General features: G+C 42.7%; 1 protein-coding gene across 8 annotated transcripts in view; it reads right to left on the reverse strand.

Moving 5' to 3' along the window:
• Positions 1-18,830, reverse strand: part of adam22 (ADAM metallopeptidase domain 22) — a 232,200-nt gene that overhangs the window by 115,565 nt on the left and 97,805 nt on the right. For all 8 annotated transcript variants that reach the window (XM_052015804.1, XM_052015808.1, XM_052015807.1 and 5 more), the window contains one exon: positions 16,220-16,289. In XM_052015804.1, coding sequence (XP_051871764.1) covers positions 16,220-16,289 — 70 coding nt within the window. The remainder of the gene's footprint in view (positions 1-16,219; positions 16,290-18,830) is intronic.

Consider the following 18,830-nt stretch of genomic DNA (forward strand, 5'->3'; position numbering starts at 1 on the left):
TATGGCAACTCTCTGCCCAAGACTGCAAGAAACTGCAGAGAGTTGTGGGCATAGCTCAGCACATCACAAAAACCAGTCTCTCCTCCATGGACTCTGTCTACACTTCTCACTATCTTGGTAAAGCAGCCAACATAATCAAAGATCCCAACCATGACTGACATTTTCTCTTCTCCCCTCTCCCATTGGGCAGAAGATACAAAAGCCTGAAAGCACGTACCATCCCTCTCAAGGACAGATTCTATCCTGCTGTTATAAGACTATTGAATGGTCCCCTAGTACAATAAGATGGACTCTTAATCTCACAATCTACCTCATTATGGTCTTGCACCTTATTGTCTACCTGCACTGCACTTTCTCTGTAACTGTAACATTATGTTCTACATTGTTATTACTTTCTCCTCGTATTACCTCAATGCACTGATGTGATGAAATAATCTGTACAGATGGCATGCAAAACAAAGTTTTTCCACTGTACCTCGGTACATGTGACAATAATAAACCAATTTACCAATGTACTTTTAGTAACCAGCTTTCTGTTAAAATTCTATCGCTAATCCAAGAAATATTGCACCATGCAATGAACTTCTAGGCCCTTGGAACAAATTAGAAAATGTGATCTCAGAGGTGTTCTTATTTGACAGGGTAAACCACAAAATGATTTGGATGAGATAAATAAATAAACACACACAGAGCCATTAGAGATTGTGATTCTGAATCTCAGGCCAAGACCTGCAAAGTTGAACCTTGGCTTCTCTGCCTGAGTTTAACACAGTGTAACTGGTGCTAAGTCTGCTGGCTCATGGGAAATTTTGTAATGCAGAGGTGCTTCTGATTCAACAAACAACACAGGCTTACAGGTCTAACACTGAGGCTCCAAGACAAAAGTGGCCTGTGAATGAATGTCCTGCCAGTGGACCTGAATAACAAACATTTTTGAAATTAAGTTGCCACTGTTCATTCCAACTTTGTTTATGTAGGTGGGTGAGAAAAGCCAGCATGAGATTAATCCTGAAACTTTCTATGTATCACCAGTTTAAAAATAAATCTGAAAAATCATAAAGTTATGCTGAAATGCCATGTATTTTCACAAGAAAAGCATGCTACAACTCAAACAGAATAATGTTAAAGCTGTGGGACAAAATTCTCCTGTGTCGACTGAGTAGGAGTTTACAAAACAATAAAACAAAACTGCCATTTGTGACTGCATTCCAAATTTGATCAGAGGTCAAAGCAAATTCAATTTGGCCATTATTTCCACTGAAAAAGCAGGGGTGGAATTACATTATGTGCATTATGCATTGGAGGAACCTTCCAACTCCGTCTGCTGAGGCAGTCCAGGATGGAATAACTGAGGCAAACCACAAAGAACAAACACAAGGAAACTGCATTTAAATGAATGAGCAGTTCCATCATAAGTGAAGTTTACAGAAATGAATCAATTGCCAGGACCAGGTCTGTCTGAAGATTTTAGCACCATCTCTGTGGAATTTACAGTATCTGCTTATGGACAATTCATTAGCAAAGAACCAGCAGGTGTCAAAGCTTCCACTCACTCTGCCATAGAAGAGCACCAAAAAAAATTTGACTAGGTATCAGATAATAGACCTTTGACATCAATTGCCCTGGTTAGAAGACCCTTTGGCACCTACAGCTTTTGATAACATATGGGACCAGTGATTCGCCACCTTCTAGGATCACCCACATCTTCCTCAGTTCCAGGCTGGGGGCCAATCTGCAAAACTTGACCAATTACTTGCATTTCTCCAGGAGTCCTTTCACTTCCTCATGTCCATAGGTGGACTCATATCCACCCATTTGGCAACTGGCGTGACTCACTTCATTTGTTCTATCATCTGCTACCAATATGCCTGGTCCTGGCTCAAACAAAGGAGTGACAACTCAGTGCAGGGAGCAACCACATCCAGCTCCAACTCATGCCATCATTTGTATTGGTATTGGTTTATTATTGTCACTTGTACCGAGGTACAGTGAAAAACTTGTCTTGCATTCCGATCGTACAGGTCAATTCATTACACAGTGCAATTACATTGAGTTAGTACAGAGTCCATTGAGGTAGTACAGGTAAAAACAATTACAGTACAGAGTAAAGTGTCACAGTTACAGAGAAAGTGCAGTGCAATAAGGTGCAAGGTCACAACAAGGTAGATCATGAGGTCAGAGTCCATCTCATCGTATAAGGGAACCATTCAATAGTCTTATCACAGTGGGGTAGAAGCTGTCCTTAAGCCTGGTGGTACGTGCCCTCAGGCACCTGTATCTTCTACCTGATGGAAGAGGAGAGAAGAGAGAATAACTTGGGTGGGTGGGGTCTTTGATTATGCTGGCTGCTTCGCCAAGGCAGCGAGAGGTAAAGACAGAGTCCAAGGAGGGGAGGCTGGTTTCTGTGACGCACTGGGCTGTGTCCACAACTCTCTGCGGTTTCTTGCAGTCCTGGGCAGAGCAGTTGCCATACCAAGCCGTGATGCATCCAGATAGGATGTTTCCTATGGTGTATCGATAAAAGTTGGTGAGTGTCACATGGAGGCATCAGAATTGTTGGCTACCCAGTACACATGGCTCTCACTACTTTCTGGAAGTTCCACAATCTCTTGCCAGGGTTACTATGGCCAACAATCAAAACAATGCTGTCCCTTCATGCTCTTCAATCTAGCAAAGATCTAAACTTTCCTTTTATTGAGAAAATCTAAATACAGGTATCACCAAGATGATGAATGTACAAGAGGCGTCTTGATAAATCAGAAATAGAGATGAAGTAATACCAGAAGTTTAAAACGCAGCGAGGAAGCAGGGGAGCTGTTGTGGGAAAAGGTTCTTTGGGTTCTCAAAGGTAGAGGACTCTGGACACAGTCTTTGGAGTTTTTGAAAAATGATTTAATCACAAAGACAAACACAGGAAAAGAATGAATGGGAACGGATGCACACTTGCACACATGTGATCGCGAAATGTCGGGGGAGTCGCAATGGGGGTGAAGTATACACACACATACACCAAAATGATTACAAATGATCAGGGAAAACACAATACGATGCTAGAACACCCTGGCTCTGGACAAGCATCGGCTCTTCGCTACCGGGAATCTACTTAGGACGCTTCTATACCCCTGTGGAAGTGCACACTCTTACCAATGGTCCCTTCGGCGTGGTTTCAACTCCTACAGCAATCAAAAGAGAGAGAGCCACGCACATGTGGCATTCTTTATAGTGCTGGGGAGCTGGGTGGAGCTAGTTCAGGTAATTCAACAGGTCCAATAGGTCATGGCCAAGTACAAGTGGTGTGTACAGCAACCAATGGTCAAGAGTGTGCACTACTGAGTGGGTGGAGCCAGACCTTGATTGACAGTGGTGTCGCTTTTGGCCAGTGCTCAATGGTGTCACGTGACAGCCATGACCTTTCACACTACAGGAGCCAAGAACAACCTCAGAAAGAATGAATCAGAATACCTAAGGACACAAGAAAAGAGGAGCAGGATTAGGCCACCAGGATTAGACCTATGCTAATAAATAAATATTAAGTTCTTCTATTTCCTCACTTGCACTGGACCCCGAGTTCTCTGGTATTCCAGGGAAGATTTTGTGACTTCTTCTATTAAAACAGACACAAAGTAATTGTTTAATTCCGCTGCCATTTTATGTATTAATTCTCCTGTATTAATTCTCCCATCATCCATATTTGCCTCACTAGTGTTTTCATTTTTACATACCTATAGAAGCTGTTAAAAACCATTTTTTATGTTTCTCCCTCGTTTACCCTCATATTGTATTTTGCCCTTAGAAGATAGAACATAGAACAGTACAGCAAAGGAACAGGCCCTTCGGCCCACAATGTTGTGCCGAATTAATTAAGCTAATGACACCTAATCCCTTCTGCCTGCACATGGTCCATATCCCTCCATTCTCTGCACATTTCATGTGCCTGTCTAAGAGCCTCTTAAAAGCATTTTTTAAAATCAACTTCTTGATCATCAGATGCTGTATTCTAAAACACTCCTATCTTCAGGCTTACTGTTTTTTTTCTGTCAAATTTAAAAGTACTTTTCTTAGATTTAATACTACCTTTAATTTTTGCTGAAATCCGCGGATTGTCCACTTTTCCTGTCGTGTTTTTGTGCCTTAAAGAAACATGTGGCAAATCATGTATAATTTCTTTAAATGCCAGCCATTGCCTGTCCACTGTCAAACCCTACATTAAGGTTCCCCAACCAACCTGCCCCTTATACCTTCATAGTTTCCTTTGTTTAGATTGAAAACCCTGGATTCAAATTGAATTACATCACTTTCAAGTTTAAGATTAAATTTTAATCATATTATAGTTACTCTTTCCTAAGGGCTCCTCTACTACAAGATTATTAATGAGTCCTTTCTCACTGTACAATACTAAATCTGAAATAGCTTGTTCCCTAGTCAGTTTCTCAACAGAATACATTCTAGGAATTCATCCACAACAATGTTGGCCCTGTTTTGATTTGCCCAAAGGAAAGCTTTAAAATAAGACTGCTCAAGCATTTAACAAAAGATAGGTGTTGTGAAAACCTCTGCTCACTCTGACAACAGTGTTCAAACCATGGATGGACTTATGTTACTACAGAGACATTGAGAAATGAAAAAATGTTTGACACAGAAGAGAAACTATAGCTGATTCAAGCAATTGAATTGCCATAGGAACTATATTTGACAGCAAAATTCAAATGCATCCTTCAATCCACAATTTATCACAGAGAACTGATAAAACAATTTTGGCAGCAGGCATTTGCCCTACACCCAACTTTAAGTCCTAGCCATGAGACATAATGCCTAGAGCTCAAACAGTATGACCAGTACCATAGTATTTGGCATGCAACTTGGTGCTGTAATCCAACAACTGTGTTGTGTTAGCTTGGTGGAAAAAGAATGCCTTTAATTCTTGAAAGTAGTAAAGGATATGCCATAAAACACAGTTCTTATTTTCAAACCTGACACTGGAATAGACCATGAACCACAGAATCACAAAGCTAAAACTGTAAACTAGAGAAACCAGTTGATATGAAGCAAAAAAAAACTTAACAAAAGATCCAACTAAGTGACACCCAATGCAGCATTTAGCAGATTTTGTTCACATTTGCTTCTTACAAAGTTTTCACAGGAACATTATAAGATAACTCAATATATTTAGCAACATTTCTGTCTTTCACATCAACTCGTATAATCTATCATCCAACACAATTCAAACCGACAAGCAAAAAACAGCAGGAGGCTAATTACAATAGCATTAGTGCTGCAAGTAAGTTTAACATTGCACCTGTACATACATGTACACTGTATTATGCATATGACAATAAACTCAACTGTTTTTTTTTGAGGAGCTGGGGAGAGTAGATTGGGAGCAGCTGTTTTGGGGAGGTCCACATCTAACATGTGGGTGTCATTTAAAGGTCAGCTGGTCAGAATTCAGGACCAACATGTTCCTGTGAGGAAGAGAGACAAGGATGGCAAGGTTCAGGAACCTTGGATGATGAGAGATGTTGCAAACTTAGTCAAAAAGAAAAAGGAAGGATATGTAAGGTTTCGGAAGCTGAATTCAGAAAGGGCTCTTGAACGATACAAAGGAAACAGGAGAGAATTTAAACAGGGAATGTCCTTGGCAAGCAGGATTAAAGAAAATCCCAAAGCACTTTATACATACATTAAAATCAAAAGGGTAACTTGGGAGAGGGTAGGACCAGTCAAACACAAAGGAGGGAATTTATACATGGAGCCAGAGGAAATCAGGTACTAAATGAGTACTTTGCATTGGTATTCACCAAGAAGGGCATGGAGCAGGGAGTATGCTGATACTCTGAGGCATGTTGATATCAAAAAGGAGGAAGCGTTGGGCCTCTTGAAGAACATTAAGCTGGATAAGTTCACAGGGTCTGATGAGATCTATCGCAGGTTATTGAAAGAAGCAAGGGAGGAGATTGCTGGGGCCTTGACAGAGATCTATATTCTCTTTATCCACAGGCGAGGTCCAAGAGGACTGCAGAATAGTCAATGTTATTCCTCTGTTTAGGCAGTAGAGACAAGCCAGGAAATTATAGGCCGGTAAACCTTACATGAGTGGTAGGGAAATTATTGGAGAAGATTCTTAGGGATAGGATCTTCTCACTTCTGGGAAAGCATAGACTTATCAGGGATAGTCAGCATGGCTTTGTGCAGGGGAGGTCATGTCCTCAAAACTTGATTGAGTCTTTTGAGGTGGTGACAAAGATGACTGATGAGGGGAGGGCAGTGGATCTTGTATACATGGGCTTTAGTAAAGCTTTCGACAAGGTCCCTCATGGTAGGCTGATCCAGAAGGTTAATGCACACAGGATCCATGGAGACTTGGTAGACTGGATTCAAAATTGGCCTAGCTATAGAAGACAGAGGATACTGATAGAGGGGTGTTACTCTGACTGGAGCAACAACTAAAATGCTGGAGGAACTCAGCGGGTCAGGCAGCATCTGTGGAGGGAAATAGACAGTTGACATTTCAGATCGAGACTCTGACTGGAGGTCTGTGACCAATATGTTCCGCAATGATCAGTGTTGGGACCTCTGTTGTTTGTGAAATATGTGAACTATTTAGATAAAAATGTAGGTGGGCTGATTAGCAAGTTTGCAGACGGCACAGAAATTGGTGGAAGGATGTGGATTAGAGAGTAGTAGCTACAAGGAGATGTTGGACAACCTTGGATTGTTTTCTCTGGAGCATCAGAGGCTGAGGGGCGACCTAACAGAAGTATGTAAAATTATGAGAGGTATACGTAACCAAAAAAGTAGATGAGGGTAGGGCAGTGGACGTTGTCTATTTGGACTTTAGCAAGGCCTTCAACAAGGTCCCGCATGGTAGGCTGGTCTGGAAGATTAGGTCCCATGCAATCCAGGGAGAGTTAGTTAGTTGGATTCAAAATTGGCTCAGAGGTAGGAAGCAGAGGGTAGTGGTTGAAGGTTGTTTCTCAGAATGGAGGCCAGTGACTAGTGGTGTGCTGCAGGGGTTGGTGGTGGGACCCTTGTTATTTGTTATTTATGTAAATGATTTGGATGCGAATGTACAAGGCTTGACCAGTAAGTTTGCAGATGACACTAAATTAGGAGGTGTTGTTGATAGTGAAGGTTATCGTAGATTACAGAGGGATCTTGATCAGTTAGGGAAGTGGACCAAGGAGTGGCAAATAGATTTCAATACAGATAAATGTGATATGATGCATTTTGGAAAGTCAAACCAGCGTAGGACTTGTCCTATGAATGGTAGGGCACTCGGGAGTGTAATGGAACAGAGGGACCTAGGAGTACAAGTGCATAGTTTGTTGAAGGCAGCATCACAGTTAGACAGGCTGGTGAAAAAGGCATTTAGCATGCCGGCCGTCATCAGTCAGGGCATTGAGTAGAGGAGTTGGGACATTATGTTGCAGTTGTATAAGTCATTGGTGAGATCACACTTGGAGTACTGTGTACAGTTTTGGTCACCCTGTTATAGGAAAATGTGGTTATACTGTTGCCAGGACTAGAGGGCCTGAGTTATAGGGAGAGGTTGGCCAGGCTGGGTCTTTATTCCTTGGTATGTAGGAGAATGAGGGGTGACATTATAGAAATGTTCAAAATTATGAGAGGCATAGATAAGGTGGACAGTAACTTCCTTTCCCCAAGGGCAGGGGAGTCCAAAACTAGGGGGTATAGATTTAGGGTGAGAGGGGAAAGATTTAAAAAGGGACCTGAGGGGCAACTTTTTCCATGAAGAAGGTGGTGAGTATATGGAACGAGCTGTCAGAGGAAGTGGTTGAGGCATGTACAATAGTATCATCTAAGAAGCGCTTGGATAAGTACATGGAGGGGCAGGGTTTAGAAGAATATGGGTCGAACGCAGGAAATTGGGACTAACTGGGTGAGCACCGAGGTTGGCATGTACTCATTGGGCCGAAGGGCCTGTATCTGCACTGTATTGCTCTATGACTCTATAGATAGGGTAGATGGTCAGTCTTTTTCCAGGCTGGAAATGTCAAATACTAGAGGACATACCCTTAAGGTGAGAGGAGGAAAGTTTAAAGGAGATTTATGAGGCAAATTTTTTTTTGCACAGAGAGTCGTAGCTGCCAGGGAAAGTAGTCGAAGCAAATACACTAGCAAGGTTTAAGAGGCATTTATACAGGCACATAAACAAGCAGGGAATGGAGGGATATAGATCATGCACAGGCAGATGGGATTAGTTTCAATTGGTATCATGGTTGCAACAGCCAGAGCAGCAGAGGGGAGGAGCTCGCAGTTTTTTTTAAAGTGAGTGATTGGTTAAGTGTATGGCAACTCAGCCAATAAAAGGAAGGTAGGGTAAAGCAGAGTGGCCATGGTAGGAGTGGGAATTTGAAGCTTTGGTGAGGAGGTACAGGTGATTAGCTGGTAAGATTTTTTACAGTAGTTAAATAAAAAGACATAAAATTATAACTAATTAACTAAATTAGGGATGCAGGATTAGGTGATGTGTTGTAGCTGCATGAGGTGGGAGCTGATGGACCCCTTTGTGGTTCCTGGTGACCACATCTGCAGCAAGTGTTGGTTGCCTGAGGAACTCGGGCTCAAAGTTGGAATCTGAGCTTCAAACACTGCAATGCATCAGGGAGGGTGAGAGTTACCTGGATGCTGTGTTTCAGGAGACAGCCACACCCATTATGTTAACTACTTCAAATTTGGTCTGTGGTCAGGGACAAGAGGGTGTGACTGTGAGTGAGGCAGGTAGGGGGATCCAAGAGGTAGTGCTGGCGGTGCCTCAGCCCTTCAGCTTGTCCAACAGGTCTGAAGTTCTTGCTCTCTGTGTGAATGAGAATGGGGGCTGTAGGAAGGATGAGCAATAACCATTCAAGAGGGGGCAGAGAAATGTAGCTGTGATTGGAGATAGTATAGTTGGGGGAATAGGCACAATTCTCTGTCACAAGGACCATGAGACCTGAAGGTTGTGTTGCCTGCCTGGTGCCCAGGTTTGGGACATCTCATCTGACCTGCAGAGGAATTTGAAAGGCGAGGGGAAATATCCAGATCTCGTGGTCCATGTGGGTACCAATGATGTAGCTAGAACAAGGAAAGTGGCTCTGCTGAGGGAATTTGAGCAGCTAGGGACTAAATTAAAAAGCAGAACCAAAAAGGTAATGATCTCTGGATTGCTACCTGAACCATGTGCAGATTGGCATGGGGTAAATAAGATCAGAGAATTAAATACATGGCTCAGATTGGTGTGGGAGAAGTGGGTTTGAATTCATGGGACAGTACTGGGAGAGGGAGCTCTTCTGATGGGAATGGGCTCCATCTGAACCACACTGGGACCAGGGTCCTGGTGAATTGCAATAACTAGGGCTGTAGAAAGGGCTTTAAACTAAATAGTAGGGGGGTGGGTTCAACAGATTGGAAGAGTATGGAAAACTTAAAAGGGAAGGAGAGTGCAGGAGAGGTTACTGAAGTCTCCAGAATAAAGAATAAGACAAAGTTTAGAAAGGGGTATGAATTTAACTTCAGAAAAATATGGAGACAAATTTGAGAAGGATGGTGAATACAGGACTGAAGAGGTTATATTTGAATGCACACAGGATACAAAATAAGGTAGATGAGCTCATAGTGCAGTTAGAAATTGGTAGATATGACATTGTGGGCATCAGAGTTGTGGTTGAAAGAAGATCACAGCTGGGAGCTAAACATCCAAGGATACACATCCTATTGAAAAGACATGCAGTTGGGCACAGGGGGTGCGGTGGCTTTGTTGGTTAAAACATGAAATCAAATCCTTGGCAAGAAGTGACATGGGATCAGAAGATGTAGAATCCTTGTGGGTAGAGTTAAGAAACTGCAAGGGTAAAAAGACCATGATGGGAATTCTATACAGGCCTCTGAATAGTAGCCAGGATATGGGGCACAAATTACAACAGGAGATAGAAAGGGCAATGTTATGGTGGTCATGGGGGGGTTTCAATATGCAGGTAGATTGGGAAAATCCAGTTGGTACTGGATCCCAAGAGAAGGAATGTGTCAAATGCCTATGAGCTGGCTTTTTAGAGCAGCTTGTGGTTGAGCCCACTAAGGAAAAGGCAACTCTGGATTTGGTGTTGTGCAATGAACCAGATTTGATTAGGGAGCTTAAGGTAAAGGAACCCTTAGGAGGCAGTGATCATAATATGATAGAATTCACCCTGCAGTTTGAGGGGGAGAAGCTGAAATTGGATGTATCGGTACTACAGTTGAGTAAAGGTAGCTACAGAGGCATGAGAGAGGAGCTGGCCAAAAATGATTGGAAGGGGACCCTCGCAGGGATGATGGTAGAGCAGCAATGGCAGGAGTTTCTGGGAGTAATTCGGAAGATGCAGAATCAGTCCATCCCAAAAAAGCATCCTAAAGGGAGGATGAGGCAACTGTGGCTGACAAGGGAAGCCAAAGACAGCATGAAAGCAAAAGAGGGCATACAATATTGCAAAAATTAGTGGGAAGCTAGAGGATTGGCAAGGTTTTGAACACCAACAGAAGGCAACAAAAAGGCAATAAGGGGAGAAAAGATGAAATATGAAGGTAAGTTGGCCAACAATATGACAGAAGATACCAAAAGTTCTTCAGATATATCAAGAGTAAAAGAGAGGCAAGAGTGGACATCAGACTGCTGGAAAATGACGCTGGAGAGATAGTAACAGGGAACAAAGAAATGGTGGATGAAGGGTGGGTTAGTAAGTTTGCTGATGATACAAATGTTGGTAGTGTTGAAGGTTGCTGTATATTACAACAGGATATTGATAGACCTGGGCTGAGAAGTGGCAGATGGAGTTCAATGCAGAAAAGTGTGAAGTGATACACTTCAGGAGATCAAATTTGGAGGCAGAATACAAGGTTAATGGCAGGACTCAGCAGTGGAGGAACAGGGATCCCTCAAGATTGCCATGCAGGTTGATAGGGTTAAGAAGTCATATGGTGTGTTGGCCTTCATTAGTCGGGGTATTGAGTTCAAGAGCCGTGAGGTAACGTTGTGGTTCTAGAGAACTCTAGTTAGACCACACTTGGAGTATTGTTTGGTTCTGGTCACCTCCATTATAGGAAGGATGTGGAAGCTTTAGAGAGGGTGCAGAGGAGATTTACCAGGATGCTGCCTGGATTGGAGAGCATGTCTTATGAGGATAGGTTGAGTGAGCTAGGGCTTTTCTCCCTGGAAAGGAGGGGGATGAGAGGTGACTTGATAGAGGTGTACAAGATGATAAGTGGCATAGATTGAGTGGACAGTCGGACTTTTTCCCAGGTTGAAAATGACTAACACAAGGGGCATAATTGAAAATATAAGGGGGATGTCAGAAGTTTTTGTTTAGAGTGGTGGGTGAGTGGAACACAGTACTGGCAGAGGTTGTGGGGACAGATACGTTAGGGACATTTAAGAGACTCTTAAATAGCCACATGAATTACAGAGAAATGGAGGCCTATGTGGGAGGGAAGGGTTAAATAGATATTAGAGCAGGATAAAATGTTAGCACAACATCGTGGGCTGAAGGGCCTGTACTGTGCTGTAATGTTCTATGTTCTAACTAAGTATGTATTTTGCATCAGCCTTTACTGTGGAAGACACTGGCAACATGCCAGAAATTTGAGAGAGTCAGGGGGCAGAAGTGAGTAGTTGCTATTACTAAGGAGAAGGTGCTTGGGAAACAAAGGTCTGAAAGCAAATAAGTCACCTGGACCAGATGGACTATACCCAGGATTCTGCAAGAGGTAGATGAAGAGATTGTGGAGGCATTGTTAGTGATCTTTCAAGAATTACTAGTCAGAAATGGTTCCGGAGAACTGGTAAATTGTAAGTGTCACTCCACTCTAAGAAGGGAGGGAGACAAAAGGCAGGAAATTATAGGCCAGTTAGCCTGACTTCAGTGGTTGGTAAGATGTTAGAGTCCATTATTAAGGATAAGGTTTCGGGGTACTTGGAAGCTCATGATAAAATAGGCTGAAGTCAGCATGGTTTCCTTAAGGGGAAATCTTGCCTGACAAATCTGTTGGAATTCTTTGAGGAAGTAACAAGCAGTATAGACTAAGGTGAGTCAGTGGATGTTGTTTACTTGGATTTTCAGAAGACCTTTGACAAGGTGCTGCACATGAGGCTGCCAAACAAGATAAGAGCCCATAGTATCACAGAAAAGGTATAGCATGGTATTGGCTGACTGGCAGAAGGCAAAATGGGAATAAAGGGGGCCTTTTCTGGTTGGCTGCCAGTGACTAGTCGTGTTCCCTAGAGGTCTGTGTTGGGTCTGCTACTTTTCACGTTGTATGTTAATGATCTGGATGACAGAATTGAGGGCTTTGTGGCCAAGTCTGCAGATGATAAAGATAGGTGGAGGGGCAGATGGTGCTGAGGAAGCAAGGAGTCTGCAGGAGGACTTGGGCAGGTTGAGAGAATGGGAAAATTGGCAGATGGAATACAGTGTAGGGAAGTCATGCACATTGGTAGAAGGAATAAAGGTGTAGACTATTTTCTAAATGGGGAGCAAATTCAGAAATCTGAGGTGCAAAGGGACATGGGAGTCCTAGTGCAGGATTCCCTAAAGGTTAACTTGCAGGTTGAGTCAGTAGTAAGGAAGGCAAATGCAATGTTAGCATTCATTTTGAGAGGAGTAGAATATAAAAGAAACTATGTAATGCTGAGGCTTTATAAGACATTGGTCAGACCACATTTGGAGTATTGTGAGCAGTTTTGGGCTCTATATCTAAAGGTGTGCTGGCATTGGAGAGGGCCCAGAGGAGGTTTACAAGAATGATCCTGGGAATGGAAGGGTTAATGTACAAGGAACATTTGATGGCTCTGGGCCTGTACTTGCTGGCGTTTAGAAGAATGAGGGGCAATTCATTGAAATCTACCAAATATTGAAAGACCTGGATAGAGTGGATGTGGAGAGGATGTTTCCAGTGGTGGGAGAGTCTAGGACCAGAGGGCACAGTCTCAGAATAGAAGGATGTCCCTTTAGAACAGATGAGGAGGAATTTCTTTAGCCAGAAGATGGTGAATCTCTGGAATTCATTGCCACAGCTGGCTATGGAGGCCAAGTCATTGGGTATATTTAAAGCGGAGGTTGATAGGTTCCTGATTAGTTTGGGCATCAAAGGTTATGGGGAGAAGGCAGGAGAATGGGGTTGAGAGGGAAAAATAAACCAACCATGATCGAATGGCAGAGCAGACTCTATAGGCTGAGTGGCTTAATTCTGCTCCTATATCTTGTGCTATTATGGTTGGCAGGGTGCTGTACTGTTCTGAGGCCATAAGTGATGAAGAACAGGGTGGTGAGAAATGACAAGTAACATGTTAGGATTAAAGCAGGATGATAGACATCATGTGTGAAATACTCTTATTTCTGCATTATATAATCTTAAGCTAAAAGTGATTTCCACTGACTTTAATTTGGCCAATTCATGAGTTAAAAACAAGGAACTCAACATTGTTCCAAACTTAAACCTTCTTCCATTATGCTGTTCTTTATTAACTACTGGTTCTGAAAAGGCTGCTCTTGCAGTGGACACCTGTTACAACTTTAGTGAAACTGCCTTCAGAAGTCTGAATATTGTCCAATCAACCATGATTTCCATCACTTCTGACCCAGTGATGGAAGGTAGGTTATTTATAAAGTCAGCTGGTGATGGTTTGGCCTAATACACTGTCTTGAGGGTCTCGTGCAGTGATGTCCTGGGGCTGGGATGATTGATCTCTAAAAACCACAATGATTTTCCTTTGTATGTGGTATGGTCCTAGCCAATGGCGTTCTCCCTTTGATGCCCATTGCCTTCAGTTTTACCAGGGCACCTTGATGCCACACTATTCAAAAGCTGCCTTGATGCAAGGGCAGTCACTCTGACCTTACCTCTGGGATTCAGCTCAAGACCATGATAATACCTGTGGCTGAGTAGTCTTGGCAAAACCTGAACTGGGCATCAGTGAGTAGGCTATTGGTGAACAAGTTGCTTGATGGCACTATCGATAACAGCTTCCATCATTTTGCTGATAATTGACAGCAGATTGTTTGGGTTGTAATTAGCCAGAGTGAAAAGGACATAACTGAAAAAAACTTCTCAATGTCAGGTGGATGGCCATGTTGTAGTGCATTGTAACAGCTTAGCTGGAAATGCAGTCAGTTCTGGAGTGCAGCTCTTCAGTATTACAGTTAGGATGTTGCCTAGCCTTTGCTGTATCCAGTGTTCTGAACCTATTCTTTATACCATACAGAGGGAATAAAACCTGAGACAGTAGGGATCTCTGGAGGAAGCCAAGGTGGATCATTCTATTCAGCACTTGACCAAGCATGAATTGCAAATGCTTCAGCTATTTCTTTAGTACTCACATGCTGGGCCCCACCATCATTGAGGATGGGGATGTTCTTGGACCCTCTTTTTCTGTTAGCTGTTTGATCACCCCCACCAGAGATGACTGGAGATGCTAGGCCTGCAGAGCTTCAATTTGATCCACTGGCTGTGGGTCATATAGCTCTATATGTTCAATGTTTTATTTGCTGTTTAGCTTGTATGTAGTCCTATACTGCAGCTTCACCGGGCTTGCACCTCAAGTGTTTCAGGTATGCCTGGTGCTGCTGCTGGCATGCCCTTCTGCACTCTTCATTGAACCAGGGCTGATGTCCCAGCTTGATAGTAAAGGTAGAGTGAGGAATATGCCAACCCATGAGGTTATGGTTTCTGGTGGCATATACTTCTGCTGCTAATGTCTTCTATGCCTCATGGATGTCCTCCTTGAGAAGCCAGCTTGTTACTGAATCTATCCCATTTAGCACAATTTGTTGCCACACAACATGGACGGTGTTTTCAGTGTGACGACAGACTGTCTCCACAAGGACTGAGAGGCAGTCACCCCTAACAATTAATCCTGCTCAGATGGATTTGCACAGATAAATAGTGGAGGAGAAGGTTAAGTAGGTTTGGTCATCATGTTAAACCAACTGATTCTCTGCTACAAATCCATCCCAGCAGCTATGTCCTTCAGAACTAGGCCAGCTGCTTTTGTGGCAATGCTCTCAAGCCTTTTGGAGGTGAACAATGAACATCCCAAAGAATACATTCTGCACCCCTGCTATTTTCGTGTTTCTTTTCCAGGTGTTGTTCATCCTGCAAGACCACCTAAGGGAGAATGGTAGGTGGCAATTAGGAGGAGATTCCTTGCCCATTTTGGTCTTGAGGCCATGAGATTTCATGGGGTCTGGAATTGATGTTGAAAACTCCATGAGCTACACCTTCCTGCCTTTTTACTACTGCACCACCTACCCTAGTGGATTGTCCTGCTGATAGAACTAGACATACCCAAGGCTTGTGATGGAGGAGACCAGTACATTGTCTGTAAGATATGATTCAGTTATAATGATTGTCAGGCTGTTACTTGACTAGTCTATGGGACAGTTCTCCCAAATTAGACACCAGTCTCCAGATGTTTGTGGGGAGGACTTTGCAACATTGACTGGGCTGTGAACAACTTTGCTACATTGGAATTTAGTGCCTGGGCCAATGCCAGGTAGTCCATTCAGTTTTATTCTTTCTCTATTTGAATGCAAATATAATGGTATGGTTTATTGGGCCATTTCAGAGGGCTGGCCTTGCCAGTGACAGCTGCATTCTGTGGATTAATTAAATATCATAGGCCCATTTTACTGGTTCATCCTTTTTTTTTAAAAGTCTGAATTCTGACTTCTGCTGCACTTTCTCTCCTACCTAACCCCTTCCCCACTTTCAACCTACCTTGCAGAATTGGACCTGGCTGGTGCCCAAATTAATCCCCATTAACTGCTGCCTGTTGCACAACTGCATTTCTACTTGGCAGACCTTCACTTCAGTTTTCCTGGTCTAGCACACTTCTCAATCTCACAACTAGAAATAGTGCCATCAAGGATAAAGGCATAGGTGGGCCAGAAAGAAATGTTACAAGGTAACAGCAAGAGTTGGCAACATGCATTTAAGTGTTCTTGTCCATTATCAACAATTCTTTCCTCCATAAATACAAACTCTTATATTACAGATCTGAAATGAACCAAAAGTTTTGGCAAACTCTTTAAACCTTTACTAGAGAAAGAAGGTTGGACTGTTATTTTAAAGTGAAACCTGTAATTCTGTTAAGAGGATTTCAGAAGAGGTTAAGAAAAAGGCAGCAAAAGACTGTGTACTATAACATTGTTATTTCATTTAACTCCATGTAAATCTTTAAAGCAAAACTCACCAATAAATTTTCTTCATTCCTTGGTGCTGGTTCAATCAAGTAAGTATAATTCCCATCATGAAAGAAACCACTGAGGATAGAAGATGAAAAATAATTTTAATAATGTGTATGGTGTGAGGAAGTGAGTTATGTATCGATTTCCTGCTTGCCCCCCAAAACTTAGATCAATTTAGAGCAGCACAAGATAAAGTGACTGATAGGGACAACCTTAACAAAAATTCAGTCCATCTGTTGCAGGCAAATGAGGATAAATTAAGAAGAACTCTGAATTTCTTCAGAGCTTTCTGTTTCATTAATGAAAGAAAAGCATGGACACTGCCAGATCCCATCCCTCTAATTGCAATTTATGAAGCCAAGTTCCCCAGAATTGTTCTAATGGGCTGTGTGTGTAACTGCTTAGGGGCTTCCAAGAACTACCATAATACTTATAGTGCTGACAAATAATGCATTATCCCCTCTGCTTGAAATGCAAAACAGGGAATTCATGGCCAGCAGCAGCCTAACAAGTTTCTAATACACCAAAACGAGAGGATAAGTTTGTTCAGCCCAAAGTGGGTCATGTTAAAAGTGCCCCCCCCCCCCCAAAAAAAACTAGCATTTTTAGACAACACTAAAGTTGGAGCAGTTGCAAGAAAAGTTTAAGCCCAGAGAACTGGTCACAACAGAGTCTATTCATGATCCAATATGTTGCACCAAAACAATGCAAGGAGGAAATTTATCAAACTGACAAAAACTATTCCTGTCCACTCCACTGGCCCTAGCTAGGAGGTGCCAAGGCTTCTGGACCATCAGCAATGCAGTTACTGAAGGAATTGGTTTTTTTTTTGGTGCTGGCTTGCATTCTTGAAAACAAACAGGTTTCATGGTTACTTAAGAACATCAGAAATAGGAGCATGCCATCTGGCCCATCGAACCTGCTCTGCCATTCAATAAGATCATGGCTGATAACTGGCCATGGAATCAGATCCACCTACTTACCTTTTCTTCCATAACCCTTAATTTCCCTACTATTCAAAAATCTATCTGTGTCTTAAGTACATTTAATGAGGTAGCCTCCACTGCTTCCCTGGGCAGAGAATTCCACAGATTCACTACTCTCTGGGAAAAGCAGTTTCTCCTCATCTCCATCCTAAATCTATTCCTGCAAATCTGGAGGCTATGTCCCCTAGTTCTAGTCTCACCTACCTGTGGAAACAACCTTCCTGCCTCTATCTTATCTATCCCTTTCATTATTTTGTATGTTTCTATAAGATCCCCTCATTATTCTGAACTCCAGCGAGTATAGTCCCAGGTGACTCAATCTCTCCTCACAGGCTAACCCCCTCATCTCAGGAATCAACCTGGTGAACCTCCTCTGTACCACCTCCAAAGCCAGTATATCCTTCCTCAAGAAAGGAGACCAGAACTGCACACAGTACTCCAGGTGCGGCCTCACCAGTACCCTGTACAGTTGCAGCGTAACCTCCCTGCTCTTAAATTCAATCCCTCTAGCAATGAAGGCCAACATTCCATTTGCCACCTTGATAACCTGTTGCACCTGCAAACCAACCTTTTGCGATTCATGCACAAGTCCCTCTGCACAACAGCATGCTGCAATCTTTCACTATTTAAATAATCTGATCTTCTATTTTTCCTTCCAAAGTGGATGACTTTTCATTTACCAACATTGTACTCCATCTGCCATACCCTTGCCCACTCACTTAACCTATCTAAATCTCTCTGCAGACTCTCCGCATCCTCTGCGCAATTTGCTTTTCCACTCAATTTAGTATCATCAGCAAACTTAGATACGCTACACTGTCCCCTTTTCCAAATGGGGAATGTATATTGTGAACAGTTGTGAGCCCAGCACATACCCCTGCAGTACCCCACTCACCACTGATTGCCAAACAGAGAAACACCTATTTATCCCAACTCTCTGCCTTCTATTGGTTAACCAATCCTCTATCCATGCTAATACATTACCCCCAACTCCATGCATCCTTATCTTACGGATAAGTCCTTTATGCAGCACCTTATCGAATACCTTCTGAAAATCCAAGAATACAACATCCCCTGTTCCCCTCTATCCACTGCACTCATTATATCCTCAAAGGACTCCAGTAAGTTTGTCAAACAGGACCTGCCCTTGCTGAATGCAGGTTGTGTCTACCTGACAGAACCACTTCTATCCAGATGTCTCGCTATTTCTTCCTTAATGATAGCTTCAAGCATTTTCCTGACTACAGACGTTAAGCTAACTGGCCTATAGTTACCTGCCTTTTCCCTAAATTCTTTTTTTAAACAGTGGCGTGACATTTGCTGTCTTCCAATCTGCCAGGACCTGCCCAGAGTTCAGAGAATTTTGGTAAATTATCACAAGTGTGTATACTATAACTTCCACCATTTCTTTCAGTACGCTGGGATGCATTCCATCAGGACCAGGGGACTTGTCTACCTTTCAGCCCACTAATTTGCTCTTCACTACCTCTTTAGTGACAGCGAGTGTATAGACATCTTCAACTCCCATCGCATCCATAACATCTCTATTTGGCATGTTAGACATGTCCTCCACCGTGAAGATCGACACAAAATCATTCAAGGCCTTGGCCATTTCCACATTGCCCAATAT

The sequence above is a fragment of the Pristis pectinata genome, chromosome 5 (genome assembly GCF_009764475.1).
Source record: "Pristis pectinata isolate sPriPec2 chromosome 5, sPriPec2.1.pri, whole genome shotgun sequence".
Classification (NCBI taxonomy): Eukaryota; Metazoa; Chordata; class Chondrichthyes; order Rhinopristiformes; family Pristidae; genus Pristis; species Pristis pectinata.